The 15,881-nt window shown below is 38.9% G+C and overlaps 1 protein-coding gene and 2 long non-coding RNA genes across 3 annotated transcripts in view; 1 reads left to right on the top strand and 2 right to left on the bottom strand.

Moving 5' to 3' along the window:
* The window catches only part of LOC117660100 (uncharacterized), a 239,425-nt gene extending 227,693 nt beyond the window's left edge, over positions 1–11,732 (top strand). The window contains exons 5-6 of the mRNA XM_087890717.1: positions 6,807–6,895; positions 8,962–11,732. Of these exons, the coding sequence (XP_087746843.1) occupies positions 6,807–6,895; positions 8,962–9,215 (343 nt within the window). The 3' untranslated portion in view covers positions 9,216–11,732. The remainder of the gene's footprint in view (positions 1–6,806; positions 6,896–8,961) is intronic.
* Positions 215–5,358, bottom strand: LOC148114795 (uncharacterized). Its single transcript, XR_015733543.1, has 2 exons — positions 4,666–5,358; positions 215–3,529 (listed from the first exon to the last, which is right to left on the bottom strand). It is a non-coding gene; the product is annotated as an uncharacterized LOC148114795 (long non-coding RNA).
* Positions 11,733–12,936: 1,204 nt separating the features above from the next.
* LOC132710507 (uncharacterized) lies at positions 12,937–15,417 on the bottom strand. The gene is made up of 3 exons (XR_009621227.2): positions 15,191–15,417; positions 13,711–13,838; positions 12,937–13,226 (listed from the first exon to the last, which is right to left on the bottom strand). It is a non-coding gene; the product is annotated as an uncharacterized LOC132710507 (long non-coding RNA).
* Between the last annotated feature and the right edge of the window lie 464 nt (positions 15,418–15,881).

Genomic DNA, 15,881 nt, shown 5'->3' with positions numbered 1-15,881 from the left:
CTTAGCTTTAGCATCTAATGGATTAATCTGTAAATTCCTCTCTGCAGTCCGCAACTTCGCTGTCCAGGTTTCCCTCTCCTTAAATTTCTGTCTTTTCTTCCCCGCTATATATTTAATTGCTAACCCTCTCATATAGGCTTTCGCCGTATCCCACACAATCTGTATCGAGATTTCCTTATTATCATTGACCCTAAAGAAGGCTTCCATTTCTCTCTTTACCATTTGTTGAAATTCCATCTCCGTTAAAATACTTGCTCTCAACATCCACCTCTTGTTTCTTTTGATCGTATCCCTCTTCCACCTAACTAATAATGGACTATGGTCTGCCCAGGTATAGGTTCTATCTCTGTTGCTACAGTTCTGGTCTTTAAATCTGTAGTTGCCTACATCATATCCAGCCTCGATCAAGATTTATGCCTGGGAGAGAAGAAGGTATATTGATTTATCTGAGGGTGAAGCACTCGCCATATGTAAGACCCAACTCATCTCTCATATCTGCACATACTCCTATTTTCTCTCTTTTGACTGTTCCCCAGTAAATAATCCAAATCCCTGTCAATTACTGCATTAAAATCGCCTAGTATAGCGATATGGTCATATTGCAACTCGATAAGTTTTTGATACATCTTTTGATAGAAATCAGACTGTCCATTATTTGGGGCGTATATTCCCACCAAGAGGACCTGTAACCAGTCTATACGTATCTCCAACATTAGAGTCCTTCCCTCATCATCTGTATAAATTAATTTAGGTTCTAGGCAATTCTTAACATAAAAAACCACACCTCTTTGTTTCTCGCCAGCTAACGTAGCATACAGCTTTCCAAGTTCAGGACATTGCAAAATACATTCACATTGTTTTTTAATATGCCCTTCCTGGAGACATATAACATTCATTTTCAGTTTTAGTAAATTCTTGAAAACCTGCTTTCTCTTCACCTGTGCGTTCAAACCATTTATATTTAATGAGAACAAACATATTTCCTCCTCCATCTTTACTTATCTGCATTCTTTGCTCTACTTGTCTGTCTGGTTACCCGTTGGTTGCTCTCCTCTTCTCCTTCCCTTACTCCTACCGCTCCTTTCTCCTCCTGCCCTCCTTCCTGACCCTTACTATCTACCACATCTTCACTTTCCCTTCCTCCTTCCCTTTCCCAAGTTATAAATTCACTTTCAAGAAACTCATCAGCTTCCTGCGGGGTTTCAAGACATACTCTCTTCCCTTGCCACGTCACCAAAAGCCCATCTGGAAATAGCCACTTATATCTCACGTCGTATTTTTATAGTTGTGTTGTCAGCGCTTGGTAGTTTCGTCTTCGGTCTTGCACCTTCTTCAGCACCTGTCTCAAAACGGTGACTTGTTTACCAGCGTACTTTATCACCTGGTCCTTCAATCTCTGGTATACTTCCTCCCATAACGATCTCTTACTAAACTTTACGTGGACTTCCCTCAGGAGGTTCTGTCTCCTTGTAAATGATGTAAAAACCCGGAAACATTCATCAATACCACTGTGGACCATTTGCGTGTCTATCTGCAGCATCCCTGCCACCATCTCAACCATCTTATCTTCCAAGTTTTCTTCCAGCTCCTCCCTAATATTTTGAAACCTCAGGATGTGGGCAGACTTCTCCATCTCAAGCAGAACTATATCATCTTCAAGCTGCTTATTGACCAGTAGCTGTCGCAACTCACGCCCCTCTATCACCGCCTCAACCTTCTCCACCTTTGTAGCTACCTCCTGGATCTGGCCCTCATGCTTTTCCATTGTCACACACACATCATTCAATCTCTCAGAGATTTGTTTCACTTCCCCTCACATGCCTCCCATCTCCTGTTTCAATTCAGCCAGATCCTTCGCTGTGGCCTCCTGGTTTTTTGTCATAGTTTCCTGTATAGCATATAATAAATTCTGAATTCCTTGGAGCATAGAAGTCTTCTCGGCCACAGCTACCGCTTCTAGAGATTTATGCGGAGTAGGAGGAGTTGTAATTGGAGCCATAGATGCTGTTGATATCGGGAGCTTCTTTCCGGTCTTAGTTGAGGAGCTAGACATTTCTGTTAAACAGAGGAACCTCCTCCAAAGTAACATAAAACTAAGATGAACCCAAAGGTACTAGTTATTGATCTACCCTATCCCAATAATTAATCAGTATTCTAGTCTGTTAGCGAGTTACTTTGCTATTTAGTCAATTATCTACCTTACTTCCTATCCCCCCCCTTCAATACTCTCAAATGATTAATAGTAATTACTCAGTTTAATTTGCTAATCAATTAATCTACTTAATATTAAACCATTTAATTATCTAATTATTGCTCTAGACTTAATCAATACTCTAATCAAATCAATTAGTCCACTTTATATTAATTCTCACCAATAAATTTAACTCCTAATTTTCCAAAACAAATATACCCGCCTCCCACTGTCCTGTTCGATCTCACAGGGCTACCCTTCTCAGGGTACCGTCGGCCAGACAATGACTGCTAGCGACGTCCAGGGGTAGAGTGTTCTCCGTGGGTGCCCCTGTCCTTTGGAATGAGTTACCCACTGAGCTTCGGATGGCACCTGATCTCCTCTCCTTCCGTCGGGACTTAAAGACCTGGTTGTTTCAACAAATGGGTTGACCTTGACAAATGGGTTTTTCTTATTTTGATTGTCATTGTTTTAACTGGGTTTTAATCATTTTGATCTTTTATTATTGTATGTTTTTAACTTGTGTTCGCCGCCCTGAGTCCTTAGGGAGAAGGGCGGCATATAAATTTTTGGTAAATAAATAAATAAAATAAATAAATACCCCAACAAATTACTTATAATTTCAATCAGTCCATTAATAAGATGATCTAAGAATTAATAGAGATAGCAAAGCTACTCGTAACAAGGGGGTTCGAAAGAGGAAGCACAATTCGGCTATATTATTCCAGTTCTCCTGTCGTGCAGGTATCAAGTATGATTCTCCATAGCAATCACGTTAAAATGTCTTAGTCACCACCGAGTCCACATCCAAGTCAGGGGAAAGGTTGATAGGAGTAGCTCTTCCAGCACTTACCAGCTAATTTTCAAATCACTTTTAAAAAGCGCAGCAGTAATAAAGTAGGGGGTAGAGTCTATGAAAGTTCCAACTACACCCAAAAATTGAGAGGAAACAGCGCCCATCTGACCCGACAGGCCACTCAGTACCTGATCTCTCCGATCCTCCAATATTGCCTCTAAGTTACTCATGAAACCAATCTGCCGCTTCCAGCCAAAAATCAGCCTTGCGCCCCCCGAATCTTCAGCGTTAATCCTGAGGGGACAATCCGTTCCTTTCTCGCAATCCAATCTATTTATTTCACCGCCAGTGCTGCTTCTGCTCCATTCCCCCCAAAGCACTCTGTCATGGCAATGGGGCCTCTGCCCTCTCTGCAGGGTCCTTTTCTCTCACCAGAGATCAGGATCGTCCTTCACTTCCTCGGGAGTTCGCACTACTCCCGGCAAGCCCGGACCTTCATCCTTCTTTGCCGATCGCTCCATGATCAACAACGGCTCCTTTAACTGCTTGGCAAAGAGAAACAAAAGTTTCGCATCTCAGGAAAACTTTCCCTATCGTTCCACTCGCCTATGATGTCACGCCAGAAGTCCCCTGTTGTAGTTCTTATAATAACTTCTTATTCATTATAAAATTTCTTCAGAAAAAAAAGTATCTATCTATCTATCTATCTATCTATCTAGGGGTGGGATTCAAAATTTTTAGCAACTGGTTCTCTGCCCGGTTGCTGGGTGGGCGTGGCCATGGTGGATGTGGCCTACTCAGCCTCCTGCAGCACAGTGGGGTGTTTTCACCCTCCCCAGGCTCCGGAGGCTTTCCTTGAGCCTCTGGGAGGGTGAAAACGGCCTCCCCTGGGCTCCAGAGGCCCTCCGGAGCCCGGAAAAAGGCCCCTTTCTGATTTCCAGAACTTCCAGGAGCCCAGTTTTTTGCCTTCCCCAGGCTCCAGAGGCTTTCCTCAAGCCTCCAGGAGGGAAAAAACAGCCTCCTCTGGGCTCCGGAGGCCGGAAATGGGGGCCCATTTCTTGACTTCTGGAACTTCCTGGAGGCCTGTTTTTCATCCTCCCAGAGCCTCTGTGCAGGCCCTGCACTTACCTGGCATCCAAAACAGGCCACGTGGAGACTCCTGGGTGGGACAGGGCGGGGTGGGCGGGGTGGGGCCAGCCAGTCCTTGCAACTACCAGTTTGGCAAACCAGATGTAATAGTAGCATCCAGTTCGCCCGAACCTGCCCGAACCAGCTGAATCCCACCCGTCTGTCTGTCTGTCTGTCTGTCTGTCTGTCTGTCTGTCTATCTATCTATCTATCTATCTATCTCATCATCTAGCTGAACTCTTCCCATAACCTTTAATTGGGAAAAGCAGTACATCATAGGGCAACAATTTCTGAAGGAAACTATCTTAAATGAGCCACGGCCGTACTGCAGACTACTTCTGCTGACTGCCAGTTGCCTGCAATTTAGCGGTTCAAATCTCATCAGGCTCAAGGTTGACTCAGCCTTCAAACCTTCTAAGGTGGGTAAAGTGACCCAAATTGTTGGGGGCAGTATGCTGGCTCTGTAAACCGCTTAGAGAGGGCTGTAAAGCACTGTAAAGCGGTATATAAGTCTAAGTGCTATTGCTATTGCTAAATGGTCTGAACTTACAGAGTGTGTCCAGAATCCAGGACCCATGAATTACAAGGAAATGAAATTTGGGGAAATTGTGATTGCTTCTGTATTCTTGGGCTGCTGCTGTGGTCTCATGATGCTCATTTTGAATGTTCTTTGACAGCTTCCAAATGATTTGCAATTTCTTGCTCCCTGCTCCACCCAGCAGTTGCCTGCAGTGAAGGGAAGGAGAGAAAGGAATAGAAAGAGGAGGGAGAAACAGGGAGAATGGGATCCCCATGCACTTTTCCCAATCTATACCACCCTCCACATGCTCCCTCAACCCATATCCCTTATGGCACCCCCACCACTCCTGTGCATCATCCATGACTTGAACAGCATCTCTCATATACTCTTACACACCCAGGCACCCTACCTAATACACACCATTCCTCCACAAATTTCTTGACCTGTCACAGACATTTACACCCTTCCTAACTCTTGTTGCCCCTCCCCCAACGCACTGTCCCTGACCCTTGTGCACATGTGGCCACTCTTCTTGTCCTGGGTGGCACTTCTCATGCATCCGCACATACCATTTCCAACCCAATGTCTTGCTCCTTCCCCCATCTGGCAGTAACCACTTATCTGTCTGCTGGCCTTAGCCTTGCAATTTCCTGCTGACTTCCCCATTGACTTTCTCTCTACAAGTTTACCACAAGAAAAGTAAATGGTGAAGCTGGCAGGAACTAGAAGGAGGGAGGGAGGGAGGGAGGGAGGGAGGGAGGGAGGGAGGGAGGAAGGAAGGAAGGAAGGAAGGAAGGAAGGAAGGAAGGAAGGAAGGAAGGAAGGAAGGAAGGAAGCTTTCTAATACTCACTGCCAGTTCAATGGGGAAGTTTATAGATCATTGGAAGTTACTCCCGCTCTCACTGCTTTTTTCCTACCTGTGGTCATTTTGTTCCTTCTGTTTGGTAAGGAAATATCTCTGAAACAATGATCCAGCAGGTCACCAGTTGCTAGTTAATGTGTTCCATATTCTACCTGATATATGCAGTCAAAACATCTTCTTTGAAAGATCTTAAGCAAATGGATTTATTTTATTTTATTTGTTATACTACGGTACCAGCCATTGAACTTAGTTTATAGTAAAAACTGTAATGGTTCCGTATGTAATGCTTTGATAACATTGTTATATGTACCGGTCTTTTCCAATCTCTAGGCCATATGGTTTTGTTTCATATTTGATGACACAGAACTGTTAGCACTTTAACTGCCCTTTCCCTTTTAACTTTAAATACTTCAGTGTGTATTTTATTTGAACCTGGCTGTTTACTGTTTGACAGCTGGTCCATTGCATTTCTTATATCCCTTCCTAGTGGAGTTGCCCCTGAATATATACTCATTCTACAAATATTAAGATCCTTATGTTTATTAAACCCTTCTGTAAAGAGATAAGGGAATTCTTACAAATGTGCAGGTGAAGCATATGGGTGGGATAGCTACTGCTCCAGAATACTGAACAAATTTTATAGGAATCTTGATAGTTTAGAAAAATAAGGTGAAAATAATAGAATGAAATTTAAATTTCTTCAGTTAGAAAAAAGAAATGAAATGCAGAAATACAAGTACAAGATGGGGAATAACTAGCTTGACAATTGCAGGTATAAAAGGGTAATATAGGCCACCATCTCTTCAGTCAGAAGGGGTCTCATTGCAAAGGTTTGACTTATGGATGGGCCTGTCACTTTCTAAAGCTGTTCTCCCACTCACCCTATTGCATTTCTTTATGCAATTGTGCACCAGTGGTTTTAAAAAACAATCTGGCATGGCTGCCAGGATACAGCCACTTAAAGTATGATGAAACTACATAAAAGGAAATCAGATTGGAACTTTGAATCTGAACAGACATAATAGAACTGCTCATTTCATAAAGTTCATAATGTAGAAAATGCATACTTTTCCAGGAACTAATATGTATTGATGAATTTGTTTATCTAAGTAATATTAATATCAGAGAAGTTAGTCTACTTATTGGGGGGGGATGTCTTTGTATATATATTAAGAATAAGCTTTGATACAAATTATGTGAAGAAATCAAGACAGTATATACATAATATCAATAAATAAAAATGTTTTTTTTCCCCATTTTGCTTCTATTGTACTTTTCTTATATTTGATTTGCTTTGTTTCTTCTTAGATCTCAGAATGGAGATGAAAATGGAACTTGGCCAAACAATCAGTTTGATACTGAAATGCTTCAGGCTATGATTTTAGCATCAGCCAATGGTCAGTTTCCACAAATAACCTATCCTATTTTTGTACTGCATTCCCATCCCTCATCACAACCCTTTAAAATTAGTATAAAATGTACTGCAAAAGATTTGTGTTTGATGGCAAGAAAGCTTAAGTGTCTTTTATGTTAAACTAGTCAATAGTCACTGCCTATTATAAAAAATATTATATTAAATATATTCATGGAATGAGATTGGATAGTTTGGAACCGTATGTAAGTCTGAGAAATCTTTTTGTGCTTTAATTGTACTGTAAAATAGATAACACTATGAATATTGAAATTTAAGTTATAAATTGGTACAGGTAGTCCTTTACTTATGACCAATATGGAGCCCAAAATTTCTATTACAAAGTTAGACATTTGGTAAGTGAGTTTTGCCCCATTTTACAACCTTTCTTGCCACAGTTGTTAAGCAAAATCAGTATAGTTATTAAATTAATAACATGGTTGTTAAGTGAATATGGTTTCCCCATTGACTTTGCTTCTCAGAAGGTCACAAAAAGTGATCATATGACCCTGGGACACAGTAAGCATCCTAAATATGAGTCAGTTGGCCAAGCATCTAAATTTTGCTCACATAACCATTGGGATTCTGCAGTAGTTGTAAGTGTGAAAAACATTCATAAGTCACTTTTTTCAATGCCATTGTAACACTAAATGATGTAAGTCAAGGACTACCTGTATATGATACCAGAACTTACTAATTCCTGTATTATTTTCTTCTTTTACATTCTTGGAATACTTACCAATTCTGGATATAAAAGTTTTCATGCTTTCTGATAAATTTTGTTTCATGATTTGGTTCTCTGTATGTATATTAACTATTCCATAAACTGAAATAAGATATTGAATGAATTTGTAACATGCATAATAAAAAATACAGTGCTCAAATACTCTGTTCTCATATTTCAGTGGGAGGGATTTTTAAAGAATGTGAAATTAGTTTATTTTACTCTTAAAATGAAGTGAATCAGGCAGCATATAAATTTAAATAATGATAACAATAATAAGATAAAGAAAAAAGTTTGGGTAAAAGTCTGGATAACTGGGTGCAATTACAAAAATTTCTGGAACATCACTTCAACACCATCAGCATTGACAAAATCACTATCAGTCTATTGCATAAAGCAGCTTTACTTGGAACAGTTTGCATTCTGCAGTGATATCTTTAACAACCATCAAACAATATCAACCTATCCCAGCTCCTTGAGAAGAATTTGATAGCCAAATGCAGTCTGATGTTTTCTATCTGACTGTGCAACCAACCATAAGTATAACAGATTTCTCAGAGAGAATTTAGGTACATATTATAGACGTACTTCAGCAGCCAAAACATTATTTCATATGGTCTGTCCTATTACTTCACTTGGGCTTGAAAGTCTAGCATTAATAGCAGAACTTCAGACCTATTGTTGTGGATTAAGGATTTATAAATTGTGCCAAGCTGAATTCCACAGTATTTCAAACTTATTAAGATATGGAGCATTGTGATATTTTGTGAATGTTGATAGCCAAAATAATTATTATACAATACTGAAGGAAAAAAATCTGCATTTAATTCAATGCTTGAATTAAATTTTTGTTTTGAATAAAGGGTGAAGGAAGAGGTCTTTCAAGATGTTCAAAATTATTGCAAGGTTTTAAAACATGGTAAATCTGGGTGTTGTTATTATTGTTGTTTTAAGTTTGTTGATTTTGTTTTAATCTTTTTAAACAGTAAATCTATATGTGCAGATTATGTCAACCCTATATATATTTTGGAAGCTCCAGAGACTGGAATACATAATTATTGGAGAGGCAATATACTTCTCTCATCAGAGGAACTAATAATATAGGATTTTTTTCAGGGAATTCAGGCAATTGTTCTTCATGTTTCAAGCAGATATTAGAAATTTATTTAGATATGCTTGTATAATCTAACCTTTTCTAAAACATATTCCTCTTGAATTGCAGGGAAGAGAAAATTTTCTTTTCAGTCAAATCTGCATATACATGACATTATTCAAGTATTACTTTAAAACCTATTTTTTCCTCTCTTCCTATCCTAATACTCTTGCAGAAGCTGCTGCTGCCGCTGCAGCTAATCCAGATGGAAATTCTACTCTGGGAGGAGGAGCAACAGCAGGTACCATGGGGCTCAGCACCAGGTATGGCCCCCAATTCACCCTTCAACATGTTCCTGATTATAGACAGAACGTGTATATCCCTGGGAGCACTGCTACCCTCTCCAATTCCGCTGGCAAACGTGATGGAAAACCAGCAGCCTCTGGAGGGGGAAATAAGAAGAAGTCAGGAAAGAAAGAGAAGAAGTAGGACCCACAGGATAACACAACCACTTCCACGTAAATCTAAAGGGCAGACTCTTCCAGCACTCCCCCAGTTCATAGCCTAGGATGGAAGATGAATGTGAATTTGTGGTTAAAATTTTTTTAAAATATGGAACATTGTGAATGTACATTGTTGTTGTCATCTAAGTTTATGAGTAGATGTACTGCTGTTATTCATGAAGAAAAATATCTGAATAATAACAAATACAGTGTATACTCTTTTGAGGATAGTGTAATATGCAAGGGTGTCAGATCTTTGAAACATTTTCTTTCCTGAAGATCTGCATCACCAACAAAATTTAGGATGGGCTCTGCTCATTGTAAATAATTATTCTGAACAGAGTTTTTTATTTATATAAGTTCCTCCATTTTTACAAAAATTCTCACTTTTCCAAATTTTGATAGAAGTTCTTGGGGGGGGAGGGTTAGACATCATTTCAGCTGGAATCCTTGTTATGATATTGATAGGGAGTGCTTTAATTCCTGCTTTGTTTTAAAAGAAATGTGTATCCTGTATTATTATAAGAGAATGAGATTCAGCTACATTTATCTTTTTTACAAGTTTAACCAATGATGGCCAGAAAAAAATTAAACTGATATTGTAATTTCTAAGAAGCAAGGAGTGCATTGCAATGGGAAAATTTTCACGCACAGAACATGTCTTAGATATAAGCAAAACAGAGAACACTGCCACTCATGACTGATTTACAGTGATCTCTAAAGAGGCAACACATCTCATCATAGTATATATGTACTAAATGTTTTCTAGAAAAAGTTGAAGAAAAAAGTCATTCACTTGTGAGCATAGTGAACTACTGCTCCTTTGCTTGACTCCTGAGGGAGATGTCTTTGTTAACTGGATGAGCTCTGCTGATCTTATAGGTAGAACATTAAAAATAGAATGCTTCACATTTTTCTGCACATTAAACTGCATGCAAATCACTTCACATTTACAGGACAGCTGACTTCACACCCAAGTTTGAATTGGGAAATTTATTGCATGACATGAACAGCATGTTAATATGCTCTCAAGTGCCCACATCAGCACTGTCTATGAGTAAAGTTCACAAACAAGATGCATTGCCCTTCCTCAGAGAGATTGGGAAGCTTGTGTATTTCATTTCTCTGTGCAGTATAGCCAAAAAATAATGTTGGTTTTTTGGTCTTCACAATTTGATATTAAATAGAAAGTGACTGATTTGGGACAGCTAAGGGACCAGGTCCAATTAAGGTATACTGGAATTAGAACTGAACAAATTGCAAAGCCAATCACTTTATTCCTGAACTTTTATAAATATTAAACAAATGACATTGTATTGATGCAATCAGGCAATTTGAGACTCCTACCACTAACTCTTCTTGGATATGAATAGACCTTAAAATATTAAAAATACAATTTGTGTTACTGTTTTGAAATTGCTAGATTTACTCTCTTAACTGCATCATTTCATAGCCTAGTATGGAAAAGAAGTAGGATTTCCTAACTCTGGCCCATTTGATAATGTAATGGCACTCTGAATCAGGTGCGAAATTGTAATGTTACTTGGCAACATTGGTTGTCTTTCTAGATATATTGTAGGTTTCCTGTACTATCTCATGGTTTTCTTTATTGCAACAAAAGAGCCATAAAGAATCAGAGGAGCATATTTCCAACATGGAGGGCGAACCACTTAGTCCAAGAACTTTTTTTACATTGTAATAAATAGCTTGCTTGAAATAGTCAGAACAGGTCAGTCTATGACAAGTTTCCGAAGTTGCCTCCCAAACTGATTGGCTATGTTGTTGTCACTGCTAAGAGCATTTTATGAACTATTTGATGCTTTCCCTGTGTCTAGAAAGTAGGACTTGTCTACAAGACGTTTTTATCTACATATGGATTTTATAGTGATCCCAAACCCTTCTCCATCAACTTTTTCTTTGGTGACTGCATTAGAAACAGTTTACATAGTTAGCGAAATAGACAACAAACTAGTGGGATGTTCTGTAGCATGAGCCACATTTAAATGAATGAGAGCACAATAGTTTTCTTGTCACACAGCTCCCATTTATCTCAATGCAGTTTGTGCAGGTACACCTCTGCTGTGTTGTGCCTAAAGCTTCTTATGTAATCAAGTAGTTAACATGTGACCTTTCCCAAAGTACTGTAGATGAATCTTAGTTAATCTTGTTTATTTTTTCATCTACACCTGAAAATAGTGTAGCAGTGTGTAGTGATGTGTGTTTTTTATTTGTTTAATCTTAGTAATTGAGTAGTGGACATCAGTATTTTATATTCTTTTGGATCTTCTTCATGTGTGTTCATTGTGCTTTTAACTGTATGTGAATTGAAACACACTTACTTGTCCCTCCAATGTGTCTAATATTGAGCTATACTTATATATTATATATATGCTTATATTCTTCTTATATCCATGTAACTGATATTGATGTGTTAACACGCAAGTTTTATACTCTAATATTTATATTGCTTTTTTCTTTGAGAAAAATAAAATCTTTCTTCTGATGTGCTGTTACTGGTATGGCATGTTTCTAGTGAACAGGGTTTGAGTTTTAAAAATCTGAAAAAATATGTGGGTGCAAGCACACTGAAAAAAGAGAGTGTAGACTTTTATAATGCCACTCTTCTAAAAATGTCATATTTAGACATAGAAAAAGAAATGTGTTCTATAAGTTAACATTCTATTCTTCGGGCAAAAGATTCTGGACACACAGCCCAGATATGGACAAAAAAATTAAGCAATGACAGATAAACAATGGCAACTATCACATGAATGTCAAGTTAGGCAACTTTACTATGGGCCCCAGACCAGACAATATAGAACAAATATATGACGCAAAATAAAAAGGCCTGTAATTGTGCCTAGTCTAATTTGCATTGGGCAATACATAAATCCTACAGTTACAAATTTAGCAATGGCAAGAGTTGTTTTAGGACCCTTATCCAGCAAAAGAAGCTGAACATTAGATTATTCTGTCTATCCAGGCAATGGGTTAAAAAGAGTACCTCATCAAAAATTTATTGGTGTAAATTAAAATAAAGCAAAACATGAGCCTGTCTTCACAATCCCATGCTACATCAAGGTTTTTTGGAATTTACTCTCCAGCATTGTTGATAGCAAGATACTTAGTTCCAATTGTGTGAAAGTTCTACAAAATTTTTAATTTGTAGTTTGGTCAAGATACAATGCTAGTTTCGAATTTGAAAAAAAGGATAAATGTCCCTGCTATGTTCTGGGTAAGAGTTTACTATATTGCATTTGTAATTCTGTATTGAGAATCCTTTGAGAATTACAGTAGCCTATTCTAGTCTCCAGGAATCCTGTGGTACAAGGTGCAGATAGAGAATCTACTCTATTTAAGGTGCCAATAGCTGTCACTTAAAAAAAAATCTCAGAAACCACATAATTAACTCGTTTTTTTGAAATCAGTGTTCCTTACAAAAACGGGTCAATAATCTCACAACTCTTCTAAGCCTTGTTAATATCTGCAGCCTCACAGCAGCATCTGCATAAAATAGTATAGCTATTAGTCAACTTACCATTGTGAGGGTGAATGGGGTAGAAGTGTTTCTGATATAAGTATTCTAGCAATACATTGTGAAAAGCCACCCAGTTACCCTGTGATAAAATGGGCAGTCAATAAATTAGATAAATAAAATAAAGTTGACTAAATGTCTCTGTGATTCATGACATTTCATCCAAGGTTGTATTACTGGTGATAATAATGTAACTAATCCTCCAGCAAGTGTGAATCTTGAAAGGCTGGAATATGCTGAATCAGGTCTTTTTTTACTGTTTATCAATGTGACTAGCTAAGAAATTGGTATTCCAGCCCATTTTCCAAAATGCATATTTAGTTAGCAACAGTTTGTACTTACCATTGAAATTTTGGGCTCTGACTGCCCCAGTCCTCCGTGGACCTCCATGGCTAAAGAATGCAGTGTTTGGGGCACTTGGACATGATGTGACAGGCTGTTTTTAACTCTGTCCCATTTGTTCTGGGTGCCGAAGAATTAGTAAAAATTAAATACTAAAAGGGTCATGTTCTTAAATATTATGTTTCTCTAATACATCCATTGTTTGCTATTCATTCTCACAATTCTGGGAAGCTTGCAGGAAATACAATAAACTATTAAACTGGTCCTAAAACCAATAATTACAGTTAAAAAATATTTAATGCAAAATTAATAAAAAAACTGCTGCTACTATCAGGCACATCTGAATGATCTCAGAAGGATGATTATCCTCATTTTGCAAAATACCAAGACAAACATCTGATCTCAGCATGGGGGCAAACTGTTACAGAGAGAGGGGGCTTTTACCGAATCTAGGAAAATATCATGATTGTGCACTAACTTCTTCGGGAAAACACTATTTCATCAAGTGTTACAGATGCAATATCCATGGTACCAGAATGTTTCTGAACCAACACAATTTTTCTGAGATTTTAATTGCCCTTTGTTAACTCATCAAATCTCTTACCAATTCCAGGCACCAGATCAGGATTTCCAGATATGTTCTTCTTGAGATGGTAAACTAGGAATTATATTGTTGATACCTAATCCCAAAAGTATTGGCCAAGGACCTCTCCCAATGTTTCCATGTAGATGCTAAATAAAGTAGGAAAGGAGGACAAACTCTGAGGTATTGCACATTGAATTGGCAAATGTCATAACTGCCAGTTCAGGAAGAAATGGAAACACTGCAAAACAGTGCCCACAATCCCACACCCTCACTGACAGCCTATATTGTGGTAGAGGGTAGCAAACGAGCACTGAAAGATTTAGCAGGTCGAGATTCACAAGTCATCCAATACTGTAACCAGTGGGGTCTCCATCCCATATCTGTGTATATTCTCAATCATCCAGGTCCAATTGCCTTTTGGGAAAAAACATCTTTGGTGATCTCCATCCCAAGCTCATGCCTTAAACTATCCAGAACCCTCTGTAGTTCAAGTCCTATAGTTTTTGTAAATTAGAGACTGGATTATAATTCTCTAGACTGGATCCAGGGGTAGCTTTTTAAGGAGGGAGCATGCCCTGCCTCATGTAAGGTTGGCAGTATTAACCTCACCAAGGATCAAGTGATCACCTCCTGGATCTATGCAATCTCTGCCTCTTTCAGTACTTGTAGTAGCCAGGAGGGACTACGTTCCAGATGGCTGAGCTCAGTCTAGAACAATATCTTACCCACCCACACCCACCCCACACACACTCTACCTTGGAGTGAATGAGTGATTTATACTGCTTGGAGCTTCTCACACATCTTTTATGTGTGCAAAATCCTATGCATTCTATGAAAAGATGCCTAATATCCTTTTTAATAATCAAATTGATTGCAATTCTATATTTTAAAAAAAGAAAAAGGACTAAGTGCAGGAGTACTGTACTAAAAGGCAGGTAGGACTAGTGAAATAAAACAAATTAGGGATCATCTCTAAATCACAAAAAGTTCATACAAGTAAAAAATATCTGTTGTTTTAACGATCAGAAAATGAAAATATTGGTTTGCACAGTGTTTTATACAAAACATTCAAAGAATGCATTAAGGCTGCAATGGAGACTAATTTCTGGTCCCAAGAAATTAGATGGAGGGAAAACTCTTCCAGTTGCCACAGCAGCCCATGGATGAAAAAAGGACCCCAATTACACACTGCAGTACAGTAACCACAGTACTGTTCATAAAGGCACCTGGAAAATCCTTCCACACCTCAAGAATCCAGGTATTATAATGACCTCTCTGCCTTCCAAAGCACACAGTATCGCTCCATTTTTCTTCCCAACTGACCTAACAAAACATCTAAAGGAAAAAGAAGGCACAAAGGGCACTAAAATGGTTCACGGATATACCTGGGAACCTTCTTCCCACTTGGTTCCCGCAGATGAAATATATTTGGAAAGAAGCAGGGACAAATCCCCAACCCGCCCACCTCCCCCAGGTTCAAGCTTCAGCAGGTGCATACCGATATTTTACAACATTGTTCGAAGGAGGGAGGAGGCAGATCTCTATTCAAGGAAGAACATGTCCCTCCAGTGCGTGTAGCTTCCCTACCGCCTCGCTGGGGGAAATGCAGATTACAACTCCTTTACCGGATACGCTTTGTGAAAGCAACCCCTTCCTTTTGCCTCAGATGCCAGCAAGATGCAATCTTTCAGGCTTGAGGAGGAGGAGCAGGGAGGGAGGGAATGAGAAGAAGGTCCCTTCTCTCAATTGGAAACCATTATCACCTTCCCGTGACACTTTTGTACATGTGCAGAAGAGTGTGCCAAAAGCGACTTGCCATTAATGCCCCCATCAAAGAAGCAATGGAAAATTTGCTTTTCCCCTCCCCACCAGCTCCCTCAGTTCATGACAAGATTTCCTATTGGGTGTTGCGATGATTGTGTTCCCTGTGAGGAGCTGAAGTGGGGGGAGTGGGCATGGATAAAGATGTGGGTGGACTGGAGAGCCTTTAAAGGAAACGATTTGGAATGTCAATTAAAATACTTGTAGCACCAGTAAGAAGGCACACAGAATGGTCATTTGAATCACAGAATTTGTCATAAGTTTGTTTATTAGTGTCATGTTGGAAGAAAAATCAGGTCTAGCTCCAGAGTTAAATAGAGAAATCGATTGGTGGATTTTCACACAGATCCAATCCAAATACAAGGAAC

This window comes from Pantherophis guttatus, chromosome 3, assembly GCF_059756535.1.
Source record: "Pantherophis guttatus breed Tessera chromosome 3, ASM5975653v1, whole genome shotgun sequence".
Lineage (NCBI taxonomy): Eukaryota > Metazoa > Chordata > Lepidosauria > Squamata > Colubridae > Pantherophis > Pantherophis guttatus.
This window is presented reverse-complemented; position numbering and strand designations above follow the sequence as displayed.